Consider the following 18,509-nt stretch of genomic DNA (forward strand, 5'->3'; position numbering starts at 1 on the left):
GAAATTTAAATTTTTTATACAAATTTAATCTTCTTGTTTAAAAATTCAACTATTCGATTAAAAATTTATGTTTTGTGTGGAAAATCGAACTATTTTGTTGAATACTGGTCTTTTTTCGTAGAAAAAACAATTTTTTGGTTAAAGATGTAGCCTTTTATTTAAAATGAATTTTTTTAAACTAAAAATTTTACTTATCCCTCTTTTTTGAAAACGTATCTGTTTCGGTGGAAATTTAATTCTGTTGGTTAAATATTTATCTTGTTGGTTGAAAATTTAACTATTTTATTGAAAATTCGTTTTTTATTGGTTGAAAATTAATTTTTTTGTTTAAAAGTTCCTTTAAATTTTTTTTATTCTGTTGAAAATTAATGTATTTTGTTAAAAATCTATCTTGTTGGTCGAAAATTAATTTTTTTGCTTGAAAGTTTGATTTTCTTGAAAATTCATTTTTTTTTGTATTTGTTAAAAAGGATTTTTTAAATTGAAAATATAACCATTTCATTTTTGTTAGAAATGTGATCCTCTTGATTTAAAAGTTCCCATCTCGTCTTTTTGGGAATAAAAATTATTCCGTTTTGGTTAAGGATTCAAATAAATTCTTGATAATTTTGTTCGTTGAGAATTTATTTTTTTTTATCGAAAATTTATCACTTTGCTTGAAAATTTGACTATCTTGTTGAAGATTCCCTTTTTTGGTAGAAAATTAATTATTTCCATTGAAAATGTATTTCTTCTATTTTTTGTTCAAAATGTATCTTTTTTAGTAAATTTTGGTCCAGGAATCTCCGAGGATCCTGATCAGGATTTTTCAGATAGGGCGACACACCTGTTTTTTAGAGAAATATTTTTAAAATTCAAGGAAAAATCTTACCCAAGGGATGCGAGAGTATGGTTGACGGGAGGTTTGCAACCAGATCCAATGAAATGTTGACTTGCACCCACTGGGACCGCAGCTGGTGGTTCTCCAAAGAACCACTGTCCGTTAATTGCCACTTGTACCAGAACCGCAAAGATCAAGACTAACGCCTGCGATTCACGAATAGACAGGTGCCGTTAGAATCCTCAATGGGAATAAAATTAGGCTCAAAAAAAATTATTATCGCTCATTTACAATTCTAATATTATGCTATTCGCTTCGGTGACTCGAGGTGTTAAGGAATCACTTCAAATTTAAATTAATTTTAAACCTCACATTGTCTGATACTAATCCCGAGGAATTCCCGTATTTATGGGAAATTGCAATGCATGTGATTTGCATCTTTAATAATTTCTTGGTGAAAGCCTATCAATGAGAGAAAAATTCACGCGCAGTTCTAAATAATTGTCTTGTTTTCAATTTGAATTTCAAATTAGGTAGTTTAGGAATGTACATAATTCTTTTATTAAAAAACTTGAATGTGGATTCAATATCCATATGCTAATTTAGACATTCGTTTCAGTATTGAATACAATTTTCTACATTTAAAAGTTACCAGAATTTTTTAACACAAATCTAATACCTTCTCTGATGAGAATGAAATAGAAAGAACTTGAGTTTAAAGTTAAATTTTCAACCAAAAAATTATTCTTACAAAAAACTGAAATTTTTAACTAAAAAATAGAAATTCTTAAAGAATAATGTGACAAATATTTGATTTCACAGAATTGTTGAATTTTCAACTAAAATAGAAACATTTTCAACCGAAAACGATATTGTCATATTTTTAAAATAAAAAATTAATTTTTTGCTAAGAAAAAGGAAACAAACTTTTAACAAAATAGATCAATGTTTGACCAAAGAGATGAATTTTGACACAAGAAGAAGGATTTCCCACAAGAAAATTTAATTTTCTACAAAAATAGTTGAGCTTTTAACTACTAACGGTAAATTTTTAACCAAAAATGACAGGTTTACATTTTAAAAATACATTTTTTTTCTGCAAAAAAAACAAATTATTAACACAATAATTAAAGGTCTAACTAAGGAAATAAATTTATTGCTAAAATTACGGATTTTAAACTAAAAAAGTTTTTAAAAAATGTGTGACAAAAAAAATTTTTTTTCAATGAACTAGTTCAATTTTGAACCAATATTTTTAACTTGTTATATTTTCTACATGTAAATTTGTTTTTCTACAAAAAAAAAATTAAAATAAAACGAAGTTTGAACCAAAATGTTCAATTTTTAATCAAAGAGATGAACGAAAATGATGAATTTTCCACTATATTAGTTTAATTTTCGGATAAAAAAATTAATTTTTATACAAAAAAGGAATAAATAACATTTTTTAACAAAGTAGTTAAAATCTGCAACCAAAGAGATTAATTTTCAACCAAAAAGATGAATGGTTAGAAAATTCATTAAATTTCAACAATAAAAATGGCCTTTTAGCCAAATAGTTTAATTTTCAACTAGAGACGATAAATTTGCAACCAAAAAGAGCATCGTTACATTTTCAGCATAAAAATAATTTTTTTACTTAAACAAAGAAAAGAATTTTCAACAAAATAATTAAATTTTTAACCAAAAAGATCAATTTTAACTAAGATTGTATGAATTTTGAATTAAAATAATTAAATTTTCATTTAAAAAATAAATTTTTGATTAAAAAAACAACAATTTTGCAACAAAGTAATGACATTTTCAACCAAGGAGATACATTTTCTATTAAAATAATGCATCTTCCATAAAAAAATAAGTTATTTTTCAAACAAGTAGTTTAATTTTCAACTAAAGAAAATCAATTCTCAACGGAAAATGTGATAGATAATTGATATTTTAACAAAAAAATATTTTAATTTTTAACGTATTTTTAATACAAAAAATATAAATCGTTTTCCAAAATCAAAAACGATTTTTCTAAAAACCACTTAAATTTTGTAATCCAAAAATATGAATTTTCAACAAAAAAGTTAATTTTCAACCAAAAAGTTGAATTTTCAACCAAATAGATCAATCTTTAACCAAAAAACCTATTTTTACACAAAAAGAAAAAAGAAGAACGAATTTTCTTCCCAAAAATATGAAATTTCGGTTTATATTTTAATACAAAAAATTCATCTAAAAAGGACGAATTTTAAACAAAACAGTAACTAAAATTAGGAATCTTTAATCAAAAACTTGAATTTTCAATAAAGTAGGTCAAAGCTTAATCAAATTGTTGAATTATTAACCAAAAAAGATTATTTTCCAACTAAAAAACATAAATTTTTTGCTATAAAATACGAATTTTGAAGAAAATAGTTACATTTTTAAATAAAGAGATTAATTTGCAACTAATATTATAAATCTTTAACCAAAAAGATAATAATTTTAATTTAAAATGTATCGCTTTAGTTAAAAATTTAATTACTACGTTGAAAATGGTTGCTTTTGGGTTAAAAATTTATTTTTGAACTGACAATTTAACTATCTTATTTGAAAATTCACATAACTTTAGTTAAAAATTCATTTCTTTGGTTAAAAATTTAATTATTTTATTGAAACTTCGTTTTTTTTTGTTGCTGAAAAGTAAATTTTTTAAGCTTAAAATTTAACACTCCTATTTTCGGCTTGGATACTTATCATTTTTAGTTGAAAATTTTAATTTGACCAAAAAAATTTTTGATTAATGTTGAACATTGATGTATTTTGTTAAAATATAATATTTTTCGTTGAAAATTAATTTCTTGGGTTGCCGATTTTTACAACTTTGTTGAAAAATTGTTGTTGTTTTTTGTTTAAAAATTTATTTTTTCATCAGAAAATTAAACTAATATAGTTGAAAATTTATACTGTTCATTAAAAATTCATTTCTTTGGTTAAAAATCTAACCGATTTTTGGAAAATTCGAGTTTTTTGGTAGTAAAAAAGTAATTGACAGGTTAAAAATATGAAAATGCAATTTTTTTGTTGAAAATTGATCTTTTCTAGTTGAAAATTGAAATATTTGGCTGAAAATCGATTTGAACAGTCGAACATTGTTTTGTATTGTTGTTGAAAATTCGACTCTCTGATTGAAAATTTATCTCTTTGGTTGAAAATTTAACTACTTTCTTGAAAACTCTTCTTTTCTTTGGTAAAAATTAATTTTTAGAATTTTTTTATTTTAAAATCCATAATTTTAGTAATCAATTTATTTACCTATTTTAAGATTTAACTGTCGTGTAAAAAATTTTTTTCTGTAAAAAATTAATTTTTAATTTTTAAAATGTAAATGGTTGCAAATCAAGTTTTGTTGTGGAGCATCCATCTTTTTGGGTGAAAATTAATTTCTTTGATCAAACATTGATCTATTTTGTTCAACAATTTTTTTTCTTGGTAAAAAATTAATTTTTCATTCAAAAAATGTAACAATGTGATTTTTTTTATTGAAAATGTATCTATTTTAGTTGAAAAATCAACAATTTAGTTAAAAATTTATCTTTCTAGTTAAAAATTCTACCATTTCGAAAATTAATTATGTATCATATTTTTCGTTAAGAATTCATCGTTTTTAGTTGAAAATTCAACAGTTTTGTGAAAGTAATTTTTTGATTGAAAATTTAACTATTTTTGAAAAAAAATCATTATTTTTGTATTGAAAAATGTATTGATACCTGAAATATACTTTTTAGTTAAAAATTAAATTTTTTTTAACAAAACATACCTGAAATCTTCAAAACTTCTTATAAAACTATTTTTAATTTTCTCAAGAATCTTGAGAAAAGTCTACAAATAAAACAAAAAATAATTATTTGAAATTTTTCTTTTGTAGCAAAAATTATTTTTCCACTCAAAGAAGGCACACTCAATGAAGCTAGCTAAATTTAAATATCTACTTTCCATACTGAAGTTTTCTCTTCTTTTTTTTTAAAGCCGTTTCCCTTATGATTTGATAAACATCAATCTCATATAACTTTCTCAATTAATTGAGATATTCACTTACCGCGTGAATAAATTTTATCTTAATGTTATATCTCAGGTTGCTCTGAAAAAGTGAGATTAAAATGGTAGTATTTTTTATCTTTAATTATTACCTGATAAGGGGCAGGTAGATAAACTCCACTGTTGAGGGAAAGTAGGAAAACACACTTGACGAGAAGGGCGGCGAAAACGAGAGCTGCGGGTAATCCAACGAGTCTAAAAGCAGCGCATGACAATAAATTTGGTGTCAGCGAGACTGCAGCTGAAAGACCAGCTTGAAAAAAAAGGCCCAATAACAAAGCCTGGCCGAGGAACAAGTGTCTTCTACTAGGAGCTGTAGTTCTAGCCTGAAAAAAAATTATATTGAAAATTTTATTGTAACTATGAAAAAATATAATCGAAAAATAATTTAGGATTACTTATTTTCGAATTATGTGAAGAAAATATAGAAAAAAGTAGAAAAATACATCGTAGTATTTAGTGTCGGCCATACTGGATCCGCCATTTTGAATTTCTCACTTTTGACAACAAATTCGAAATCAGCGACCCCAAAAATCCCTTTGTGCTAAGTCTCAGACAAATATGTACGAATTTAAGAATTTTGACTGCCATGTTGGATCTGCCATTTTGAATTTATAACTTTTGAAATCAAATTCGATATCAGCGACCCCTTAAACCCCTTTGTGCTAAATCTCGTACAATTATGTAAAAATTTAAGAATTTTGGCTGCCATATTGGATCCGTTATTTTGAATTTGTAACTTTTTAAATCAAATTCGAAATCAGCGACCCCTTAAACCCCTCTGTGCTAAGTCTCATACAAATATGTAAAAGATAAAGAATTTTGGCACCCATATTGGATCCGTTATTTTAAATTTGTAACTTTTGACGTCAAATTCGAGATATGCGAACCCAAAAACCCTCGTATACCAAGTTTCGGATAAGTATGTAGTAATTTAAGAAATTTGGCCGCCATATTGGATCCACCATAATAAATTTTATAACTTTTCACATTAATTTCAAAATCAGTGTCCCAAACCTTCCTTATACTAAGTTTCATTGAATTAATTCAAAATTTAACAATTTCGTCCGCCACATTTAATCCGATATTTTGGGTTTGTAACTTTCAACGTCATATTAAAAATCAGCGACCCCAAAAATCACCTCATAACAAGTTTCATATAGGCATGTGGAAACTTAAGAAGTTTGGTCGCCATATTGGATTCTTCATATTGGATTACCCATTTTGAATATTGTAACTCTTCACAGCAAACTCGAAATCAGCGACCCCCAAGTGATAATTTAACAATTTAAGCCAACATAGTGAATAAGCCATTTTGAATTTGTAAATTTTGACATCGAATTCCACGATATTGGATCTGCTATTTTAAGTTATTAATTTTCAACATCATATTCAAAATCAGCGACCCCAAAAACCTCCTTATAATAAGTTTCAGACAAGCATGTGGAAATTTAAGAATTTTGGCCGCCATATTGGATTAATCATTTTGTATTTGTAACTCTTGATAGAAAATTCGAAATAAGAGACACCCCAAATCCCCTAATACCAAATTATGTAAAAAATTTACAATTGGATCCGCCATTTTGAATTTATAACTTTTGACATCAAATTCGAAATCAGCGACCACCTCCTCTCAAACCCTTATATCTAGTTTCATACAAATTTGTAAAAATTTCACAATTGTGACAGCCATATTAGATCCACCCTGTTGAATTTGTAATTTTTGACATTAAATTCGAAGTGAACAATCAAGTTTGATATATAATTTGTTAAAAAGTTTTTTTTTGCTTAAAAAATCAAAAATCATCTAGATAAGTGAAAATTTCATGAATTACTTTATCAGCAATGTATATTTTTTGGTTAAAATATCAATTCTTAAATTTTTCATTGAAAATATATATATTTTGGTTGAAAATTTAAACTATTTTTTTCGTTAAAAACTTGTTTAATATGAAAAAACTATTTCGTTAATAATTTACTTTATTTCTTCGAAAACTAATGTATTTTTACTAACAATTTAACTATTCTGTTTTTGATTAAAAATCTATTTATTTGGTTGAAAATTTAACTATTTTCTCGAAAAGTCTTTCCTTTTTTTTTTTTTTTGATTGAACTTTTTTTTTCTAACTACAAATTCAACTATTCTATTTTAAGTTAAAACCATATTTTGTTTAATACTTGCATAGAAGTTAAAAATTAATTTGTTTGGTTTGAAAATGACCTTTTCCTTTGAAAATGTATTTAATTTAGTTAAAAATTTATTTTTGCTTACTGAAAACTTTACTATTATAGTTTTTTGTTAAAAAATAAACTATTTTATGAAAAATTATTTTATTTGGTAAAAATTATTATTGTTTTTTTTTTTCTAATAAAAATTGAACTATTCCAAGTTTGGTTGAAAAATTAACTATTAGGTTGAATATTCAGTTCTTGGGTTAAAATTAAACTATTTTGTTAAAAATACTTTTTTTACATTTTTTAAACAGAAAATTAAACTATTCTATTTTTGGTTTAAATTTGATCTAGTTTAGTCAAAGATTCATGTATTTGATGAAAATTTGTTTTTTTTTTGGTAGAAAATTCATCTTTTGCATCGAAAATTGAACTATATGGTTAAAAAGTCATTTTTTGTGAAGATTTGACTATTTTGTAAAGAAATTATTTTTTTGGTTGAAAATTAAATCATTTTATTAAAAAATATTATGTTTATGGAAAAGGTATCTTTTATAGCTAAAAATTTATTTGTTTAGTTGAAAACTCGTATTTTGGGTTGAAAGTTCCATTACTTTGGTAAAAAATTTATATATTTGGGTTGAAAATTACACCATTGAAAATTTGTTGAAATTGTTAAAAATTTTACTTTTTCATTTTTTGTAAAAAATTTATATTTGGTATAAAAATTTTATCTTGTAGGTTAAAAATTTATCTGTTTGGTTAAAAACTTAATTATTTTATGGAAAATTTATTTGATTTAGTTGAAAATCATTGTTTGTACAGAAAATTGATCTATTCTATTTTTGGTAAAACGTTTATTTCTTTGGTAGTAAATTTAAATGGTTTGTTGAAAATTCTCTTTTTTTCTTAAAAATATATGAAAATTATTTTTTTTTACTGACAATTTAATTATTCTATATTTAGTTAAATATTTTCTTTTCAGTTTAAGATTGAAATATTTAGCTGAAAATTCGTTTTCTTGAAATTTATGTATATTGTTGAAAATCTGTCTTTTTTCGTAGAAAATGCATATTTTGGTTCAAAAATTCAACTATTCATTTATGAATTTATTTTTTTGGTTGAAGATTCCTAATCTATTTATTAAAAAAGTAACTTCCTTTTTCAAAACTTTAACTATTTTCTCGAAAATTCTTTTTTTTTGTGGAGACATTTTTTTAACAAAAAATTATACTATTCTATTTTAAGATGAAAATGTATCTTATTTAATACTTTGCTAGAATTTGAAAATTCATTAGTTTGGTTAAAAAAGTAAAAGTAAATTTTATAAAAAATTATTTTATCTTGTTGGAAATTTTTTTTCAACTAAAATTCAATTATTCCATGTTTGGTTGAAAAATTAAATATTAAGATGAAAATTCAGTTCTTTGGTTAAAATTGAACTATTTTGTTAAAAATAATTTGAAAAAAAATTTTTTGAAACAGAAAATTAAACAATTCTATTTTCGGTTGAAAATTTATCTTGTTTAGTCGAAAATTAATGTATTTTGTTGAAAATTTTGTATAGAAATTTTATCTTCTAGGTTAAATATTCATCTGTTTGGTTTAAAATTTAATTATTGTATTGAAATTTTATTTTATTTAGTTGAAAATTATTGTTTGTACATAAAATTTAATTATTCTATTTTTGGTTAAAAATTAATTTCTTTTGTTGAAAATTTAACGTTTTTGTTGAAATTTTTTTTTTTTTCTTATAAAATGCTACTATTCTATTCTTGGTGGAAAATTCAATTATTCTGGTAGAAAATTGAACTATTCCGTTCGAGATTTATTTTATTTATATAAAAATTTATTATTTTACTGACAATTTAACTATTCTATATTTAGTTAAAAAATTTTTATTTAGTTTAGGATTGAACTATTTTGTTGAAAATTCGTTTTCTTATTGTTGAAAATTTTGATTCTAGCTGAAGATTGTATACTATTCTATTTTTGTTTCAAAATTTATCTTAGATGAAAATTTATGTTTATTGTTAATTTGTCCTTTTTGGTAAAAAATTCATATTTTGGGTCGAAATTTCAACTATTCAGTTACTAATTTTTTTGAAGATTCATAGTCTAATCTAATGTAAATTTTTTGGATTGGAAATTCAATTATTTTTTTAGAAAACTTAATATTTTTTTGTTAAAAATTACACTTTTCTGCTGTAAATGTATATTTTAAGTTGAAAACTCAACTCTTTTGCAGTAAATTGCATGGTTTTTGGCTTAAGCTATTGAGAAAAAAAATGTTTTCTACAATTTTGTAATAAATAAAAATTTCCAAAAAAATTTAATAATTTAAATGGATTTTAATAGAGTTCCCAAATTCCTATCTTATTTTGACTTATAATTTGTAGATTTCACCAAAAACGGAATAATTAATTTGTTAGCTTAAAACACTAATTAAAAAAAATTAAATAAATCCTGAGAAACAATTTTAAAGTGAGGGGACCAATTGTTTAATTTTTTTAGTTGCTATATTGGATCTACCATTTTTAATTTTGGAATTTTCACTTTAGAATCGTAATCAACGACACAAAATCTTTTTGCCGCCAAATTAAATCCGTCATTTTAACTTTGTTTATTCCTAAAATCCATTCAATTAAAAAACAAAATGTTTTAAAAGTTTCTCAATCTCAAATGAAATTTAACAATACTTTTAACTTGCTTTCTGTTTTTGCAATTTGCTAAAAACTATCTGAAAAATATTAAAGAACGAGAAAGGGTTTACAGTTTCAACTAAATAGATGAATTTTCAAATAAAATTATTTATTTTTAACAAAAAAAGAATGGATTCTTATCTTGTCTTAGAATTTGATGATGCGCAAAGTGGTTATTCTGAGATTGAGATGAGTTGGGAGGAGAGAAATTGAAATTGAAACGCAAACTAGGCCTACGCCCTCGGGAGTGAGAAATGATCCACATGGTGAATAAAATTATTGGAGCTTGTCCAAAAGAGAAGAAAACAATTTGCGTTGAACCCAGTCGGGTAATCGAGACTGCGTCGTTTCTTCTGGCTCTATTAATTCCCGAGCCAGGCATTCAAATTGCTATTACTCCAATTACTCGGTGACTCGCGTTAGAAGGACATTAGGAAGCTTCGTATTTTCATTCCAGCGAAATCGAATTTTTTCTCTAGTTATCGACTCCAGAAGCAAATAAAGCAAGAAATCTCTCAGAAATTTTTATATTGGTTCACGTGATTGAGAAAATTGAAATTCCATAAGGCCCAAAACCTTATCAAAGGCTCAACATTGTCAGGCTCAAAATATAAGACCCAAAAATAATATCCTATATTCAAAATTACATCACAAATACAAAATTACATCTTAAACATAAAATTACAGACCACGAATCCCAAAATAAGGCCCAACATTATTTCCCAGACAGTAAGTCCCAAACCGCAAGGCCAAAGACATAATAAGCCCCAAAAATATAATTCCCAAAAAGTAACCACATGACCTCAAAACATAAATCCCACATTAACTATGAGAACTGTAAGTCCCAAAACCGTAAGGCCCAAAATATAATTACTATAACACACTCCACGTTTTAAAGATTCTAAGGTTAAGATCCAAAATACGGTTCAATTACGAGGTTCCTTGTCTCAAAACCAAACACATAATAAGGCCGCAAAACCATATCAGAGGCCCAACATTTAGAGGCTCAAAATATACAAAATTACAGGCCGGAAATCCCAAAATGAGGCGCAACATAATGCTCTAATTAGTAAGTCCCAAATCGCAAGCCCAAAGACATAATAAGTCCCAAAACTTAAAAAAATATGCCCCACAATACTGCCTGGAACTATAAGTCCCAAAAACCTAAGTCCAAAAAATTAATTTCCATAATAATACATCTAACAATTATAAGGCTCTAACGTTAAGATCCAAAATAAGGTTCAAATCAAGTTTCTGATATCAAGACCAAAAACATTATTAGACCCCGAAAATATAATTCTCAAAAACAACTACAAAACTATAAGACTTGCGAAATGAGGCCCTAAATATTATGTTAATCTCTAAGCCTCAAATGGCAAAACTAAATAACTTTTTCAACTGCAAGTCCAAATCACTAAATTCCAAACCGTAAGTCCCAAAACGAAAGGCAAAAAGCATCCAGCTCAAAATTATAAAACCCAAATTACAAGCCTGAAACAGTGTCCCAAACTACAAGTCCAAAAATATAAGGCACAATAATTAAACAAAACTAATAAAAACATAAGTTACAAAATTAAGGCCCAATTTTATACCTATGAGGCCCAATTTTATCAAGACCCAAAAATAACATCCCAAACACCGAGTTCCAAACCGTAAGTCAGGAAATGGAAGCAAATACCCATGAAGCCGAAAATCGTAAGGCCTAAAATTGTAACTAAGAAGGGTCAAAATACTGCCCCAAACCACAAGTACAAAAAACTTAGACCCAGAAAAAGCCCAAGTTCTAAAAGCATAAGTTCTAATATTACAAATATAACCGAAATTTTAAAAACATAAGGTCCCAAAATAACGTCTGAAACATAAAGTCACAAAAAAGTGAAAAATCATAAGACCCAAAATTATAAGAATGAAACCATAAGGTCAAAAAAATTTCTAAGCCATACCGTAATCCCCACAGTTATAAGACACAAAAGTAACTACAAGTCCCAAAATAACGTCTCAGATTGCAAGTCCGAAAATAGAATTCTAAAAATAACATAGCCCAAAAGATAAAATGCAAACAATAAGGCCGAAAACTATTTTTCTAAACTGCAAGTCCAAAAAGGATAAAATTAAAAAATAAATGTCTAAGTTTCGCGTTCTAAACCGTAAGTCCCAAAGTGCAAATAAAAGAACGTAAGGATCGATAATTTATAAGGCCCAAAAGTATCTCCTTAAACACTAAGTTCTATTCCTTAAGTACCAAAGTTCAGATAAAAGTACTCAAGACCCAAAATCAGAAACACTAAAGTTACAAGACTAAACAATTAAGGCCCAAAATAATGTCCCAAACAACACGCCCAAAAACTCTAGTCCCCAAAATAATACAAATTCTGAAAAAAGTTGAATTATATCGTCCCAAATTGATATTTCAAGACATAAAATTCCTCAATTATAAGGCCCAAAAATAACACAAAGAACACAAATTCGCAAAGCGCAAGTCCCAAAATTATAAGACTCCAGTGATAGAGTCCAAAATAATGTCACAATCACTGATACACAAACTGTAAGGCACCGACTACACTAAGGCCCAAAACCATAGTTCCAGAATAAATAACCACAAGAACTGAAAATAAAAGTCCCAAAATGATGAGAATCCAATGATGACGTCCAAAATAAGGTCTTAATCACTAAGTCCCAAACCGCAAGGCCAAACACAAAATAAGGCAAAAAACCATAATTCACAAATAAATGTACACAATACCTTAAACCACAAGTCCCAAAATAAAGTCTAGAACCAAATATTCAAAAACTGTAAGGCTCAAAATATATGTAAGCCACAAACGACAAGGCCAAAAACATTAATAAGGCCCCAAAACCATATATCCAAAAAAACACAAGTCTTCACACAATAATTCGCAAAATAACTGTCCGAACTGCAAGTCACAAGATTAAAAGGCCGAAAACGAAAGAAAAAATGCGTATGGATGAAAATTATGAGACCCAAAAAATAAGCCCCAGACAGCGCCCCAAACTGTAAGTCCAAAAAAATTAGGCCCAAAAACATAAGGTCCAAAAATAAACAAAAGTAATGAAAACATAAGTTCCAATATAACACCCTAAATCCCAATTGCAAAACCATAAGGCTCACATCCATTCAGGCCCAATAATTATGACACAAACACTAAATTACATCGAACAAGTCCCAAAATAATCAGGTCAAAAATAATAAGGCTATAGAGATGAGGTCCAAAATATAATCCCCAAAATACCAGTACAAAATTAAAGCCCAAAAATATAAGACCCAAGGCATAAGACCCGAAATATTTCCCCAAACTCAACTATAAAATCATAAGGCCCAGAAAATAGCAAAAGTAATAAAAAAAAATTCGAAAATAACTTCCCTGCCTGGAAGTTCAAATCCGTAAGAACCATGACCACAAGGCCCAAAATTACATCCTCAAAGACTAAGTTCCAAACCGTGGGTCCCAAAGCGAAAGATAAAATCTTGCCAGGCCCAAAATTATAACTAAAAAAGTTCAAAATAATTTCCTAGCTACACGAACGAAACTTAAGATCTAAAAATAAATGCAAGGCCTCATAAGGCCCACAAAAATATACCAGCCATTAAAATAAAAAACACAAGTCCAAACCCGTCAGGTCCAGAAGTAGCTCCTCAAACACTAAGTTCCCAATTATAAGTCTCAAACCGTAAGGCCCTAAAAAACTTGGATAGGAGGTTTATAAAAGGGGGGATACGGAGAGGATGTAAAATTAGTCAACAAAATAATTAATATTAATTAAATTATAAGAGAAATCCAACATACTTTGCAGAGGACAAATATTTCGAATCCAGCCATAAGGAGCATAGCAGCGGCGCTGAAGGCTGCGAGAGGTAGGGCCCAAATTTGGGGCCTCAGTAAGGGCCACGGTCTAGCAATCGGGCCCACTTTTGGATCTTCGATATGTCCCCCACTAGGACGTCCCGGGCCCCGGTAGATCGATATAGTGCGATTCGGTGCCGGCACACTGACCACACTTGCCACGCTTGAGTCGCCCCTCTCGGCACCGATATTCGGTGGCACCAGGAAATACTCGGTCGAGAGTTCGGGATGATATCCCGAGTAGTGGGAAAATTTCTGGTAATCCGTTGGGATCCTTCGGATCATCGGATCCGGTTGATGCTGCAACGCTTGGCCCGCCCAAGCTGTTGCAGCAGATAAGATAATGGGACTCAGTCTCATCTTCTCTTTTTTCAAAATTTTATAATCAGATTCCAATACAATTTTGTTTATTTTTTTTTTATATCACCCTTTTCTCCACTTTCGCCTGCGCAGACGCATCCTCATGATTCGAGGACCAGACTGTAGATCCTGGAAGAGAGGAATTTTTATTTAGAAATAGTTCATATTAAATTTAATGTTATTTATATTAATAATGAATTACTTAAATTTAATAATAATTTATATAATAATAAATAATAATACGAAATCAATAAATACAAAGTTGCAAAATTTTAGGGACTGAAAAATCCCGAATGATAAAATTCCCAAAATGGAAAATTATTTAATAATAAAATTCGAAAATTCGAAAATTCCTAAATAATAAATTCCCGAGTAATAAAATTCCCAAATCAGAAAATTTGTATATAATAAAATTTATAAACTGTAAATCTTCTGATTGACAAAATTCCAGAATAGGAAAATTCCCGAATAATCAAATTGCCGAATTATAGAATTCCAGAATTGGAAAATTCCCGAATAATGCAATTTCGAATTTTAAAATTCCTATATAATAAAATTTCCGAATAATAAGATTTCCATGTAGGGAAATTTTCGAATAATAAAATTCCGGAATTATAAAATCTCCCAATAATAAAACTCTCAAATGGGAAAATTGCCGAATAATAAAATTTCCAAATTATAATATTACCAAACTGGAAAATTCTCGAATAATAAAATTCCAAAATTGGAAAGTTTTTGAAAAATAAAATGTCCAAAATGGAAAATTCCCGAATCAAAAAATTCACGAAATAGAAAATACCTAATAGTAAAATACCCAAATATTAAAATATTTGAATAGTTAAATTCCAGAATTGGAAAATCCCCAAAAAATAAAATTCCCAAACTGGCAATTTTCATTTAATAAAATTGTCGGATCATAGAATTCCCGAATAATAAAATTCCCCAATTTTAAAATTACCGAATAATAAAGTTTACGAAATACAAAATTCTCAAATAATAAAATTACTGAATTTGAAAATTTCCGAATAACAAAACTTCCGAATGATAAAATACACAAACTGGAAATTTCCAGAATAAAAGATTATTTAATATGAAATTTCCGAATAATAAAATTGTTAAATTAGAATATGTTTAAATAATAACATTTCCACATTGGAAGATTCCCGATGATAAATTGCCAAATAATGAAATTCCTGAATAATAAAATCCCTCAATTGGAAAATTTGCGAAAAATAAAATTCTCAAATTTCAAAATTCCTAAACTGCAAAATTCTTGAATAATAAAATTCTAAATTCGAAAATTTTCGAATAATAATATTCCACAATTGGAAAGTTTTTCAATCATAAAATTCCAAATTGAAAAATTCCTGAAGAAAAAAATGTACGAAATGGAACATTCCCGTTAGAACATTCCCAAATAGTGAAATTTAAGAATTGGAAAATTCCCTAAAAACAACAATCCCAAAATGGAAAATTTCTGAAAAATAAAATTTCCAAATTAAGAAATTTTCGAATTATAAAATTTCCGAATTGGAAAATTATCAAATAATAAAATGAGTGCATTTGAAAATTTCCAAATAATAAAATTCACAAACCGGAAAATTTCAGAATAAAAAAATTACTGAATTTGAAATTTTGCTAATAATAAAATTCTTAAATTGGAATATTTTTGAATAATAAAATTTCCCAATTGCAAATGCTCGAATAATAAAATTTTCGAATAATGACATTCCCGAATGATAAAATTTCCGAATTGGAAAATTTGCGAGAAATAAAATTCCCGAATAATAAAATTCCGAACTGTTAAATTACCAAACTAGAAAATTTCAGTATAACAAAATTACTGAATTTTAAAATTTCCGAATAACAAAACTTCAGAGTAATAAAATTCCCAAACTGGAAAACTTCCGAATAAAAAAATTACTCAATTTGAAATTTCCGAATAATGAAATTCCCAAATTGGAATATTTTTGAATAATAAAGTTCCCAAATTGCAAATACTCGAATGAAAAAATTTCCGAATTGGAAGATTCCCGATGGTGAACTCCCGAATGGCAAAATTTCCGAATAATGAAATTTTCGAATAATAAAATTCCCGAATTGGAAAATTTCCGAAAAACAGAATTCCCGAAACTGGAAAATTCTTGAATAATGAAATTCCCAAATTGGAAAATTGAGGAAAAATAAATTCCCGAGTAATAAAATTCCCAAATTTGAAAATTTTTAAATAATAAAATTCCTACATTGGAAAATTGCCGAATAATAAAACTCCCAAATTGGAAAATTCTCCAAACATAAAATTCACGAATTAAAGAATTTTCAAATAATAAGAATCCCAAATTGGAAAATTCCAGAACAATAAAATTCAGGTTAAATTCCATATTAAATAACAATTAATTTATTATTAATAGTATCAATAATAATTAATATTAGAAATCAATTAACAAAGATGTGACAGATTCCTTTGAAGGAATCTTTTCATCTCCTTTGATATAATATTTTTCTCCGAGTTCACGTGCCCGGAACAGGACCTGTTGCGTGACGATAATGAGCAGTCTATTTACCTCTTTACCCCGTTGAAGGAGAAGATAAAAGGCGATTTGACATTGCTAAAGAAATTTCTTCTGAAAATGCCCTTTGGACATTCAGTAAACGACGTCACAATTTTTAGGGGAATAAATTCTTTAAAATAAAATTAATCTCAATATTATATTGAATTCAAGAGAATAGTTGAATTTTCAAGCAAATAAAATTTTCTACCGAGAAAGATAACTTTTCTACTATAAGACTAATTTTCAAATTGACGGATTAAATGAAAAAAAAACCAATTTTTTACAAAATAGTTGAATCCTCAACTAAATGGATGAATTTTTAAACAGCAGAGATAAATCTGAAACAAAATAGTTAAATTTTCAACTAAAAAAGACTTGTGAACCAAACACGAATTTGACAAATTTTTAGTTTAAGAAATAAGGTTTCAACAACAAATAAGTAATTTTAAACCTGTTTAATTCAATCAGGAATGGAAAAAATGGTATTCATTCTTAAACAAAAGAGATGAATCTTAAACAAAATAATTAAATTTTCAAGTGAATTTTTTTTTAATCAAGCATGGAACCCTCAAACTTCTAGTTTAAAAAAATTCATTTTTAACAATAAATAACTAATTTTCAACCAATTAAATTCAAACATAGTTAAAAAAATTGAATGAATTTTTAAACAATGGAGATGCATCTTAAAGAAAATATCTAAATTTTTAACTAAAAAACAAGCTTTTGAACCAAACATGGAATCATTAAATTTCTGAATTAAAATAAATTTTTAACGACAAATAAATAATTTTTAACTAGTCGAATTTAATCTGGAATAAAAACAATTAAATGAATTTCCAAATTATAGAGATAAATCTTAAACAAAATAATAAAATTTTGAACTAAACAAAAACTGTTTTGAACCAAACATGGAATCATCAAATTTCCGGGTTAAAACATACTTTTTTAATGAAAAATAACTAATTTTCAACCAGTCGAATTTAATCTGGAATGGAAACAATGGACTGAATTTCCAAATAATAGAGATGCATTTTAAACAAGAGTAAAATGTTGAAATTTAATTAGTTTAAACAAATTAATGCTACATAAAAAAGAAGACTTTTCAACAAAATGGGCGAATTTGTAAAAAATAAGAAAAGAGGGGTTTACATAATTTATATAATGAATTTATTATTGTTTGTAGCGATTTTTTTTTAGAATAGAGTTAGAAGGTCGCAGTTTTTACAAATTTTTCAAATTATTTGAAAATTTTCAGCCATGTCGACGCAATAATCAATTAAATTAACAGATGTAATTGTTTAAACAATTTATTATTATTTAGAAGGATATTCTCTTAGAATAATGCTAGATATTTGCGGTTTTTCTCAAATCTTCCACTTTTTCTCAACTTTTCACTTAGAGCGATGTAATAGTTATTGTAATTAAAAAAAATAATGTTTAAACAAATCATAAATATTCATCATTTCCTATCTTAACGCTAGAGAGTTGTGGTTTCTTCCGAATTTTTCAACTTGTTTTTAATTTTTCAGTTGGATCGAGGTAATAATTAATTTAATGCAATACAAGTGATTGTCTAAACAATTTATAATTATTTATATTAACATTTTTTCTAACGCTAGAAAGTTGAAGATTTTTCTGAGTTTTTCAACTTTTGATGAACTTTCTAAATAAAGTGAGGTGAAAATTACTTGAACTTAACAAAAATCATTTTTCAAACAATTTTATATTATTTTTAATATAATATTCTCTTTAAATAATGTTAGAGAGTTGCGGATTTTTTTTTAAATTTCTGAGATATTCCACTTTTTGTCGAATTATCACTGAAATTGTGATAATGATAATTGAAATTTAACACAAATAATTGTTTAAATAAATAATTATTATTTGTAACTGCCTTCTCCTATAGCAATGCTAGATAGGTACCGTTTTTCTCAAATTATCTTTTTGTCAACATTTCATTAAATGCGAGGTAATA

The 18,509-nt window shown here is 26.7% G+C and overlaps 1 protein-coding gene across 2 annotated transcripts in view; it reads right to left on the reverse strand.

Annotated features, from left to right (window-relative positions):
* The window catches only part of LOC117167810, a 43,669-nt gene that overhangs the window by 15,544 nt on the left and 9,616 nt on the right, over positions 1 to 18,509 (reverse strand). For both annotated transcript variants that reach the window (XM_033353015.1, XM_033353023.1), the window contains exons 2-4: positions 13,566 to 14,111; positions 4,978 to 5,211; positions 872 to 1,026 (exon numbers count right to left, since the gene is read on the reverse strand). In XM_033353015.1, the coding sequence (XP_033208906.1) occupies positions 872 to 1,026; positions 4,978 to 5,211; positions 13,566 to 13,982 (806 nt within the window). In that variant the 5' untranslated portion in view covers positions 13,983 to 14,111. The remainder of the gene's footprint in view (positions 1 to 871; positions 1,027 to 4,977; positions 5,212 to 13,565; positions 14,112 to 18,509) is intronic.

This window comes from Belonocnema kinseyi, chromosome 1 (genome assembly GCF_010883055.1).
Source record: "Belonocnema kinseyi isolate 2016_QV_RU_SX_M_011 chromosome 1, B_treatae_v1, whole genome shotgun sequence".
NCBI classification, from domain to species: Eukaryota; Metazoa; Arthropoda; class Insecta; order Hymenoptera; family Cynipidae; genus Belonocnema; species Belonocnema kinseyi.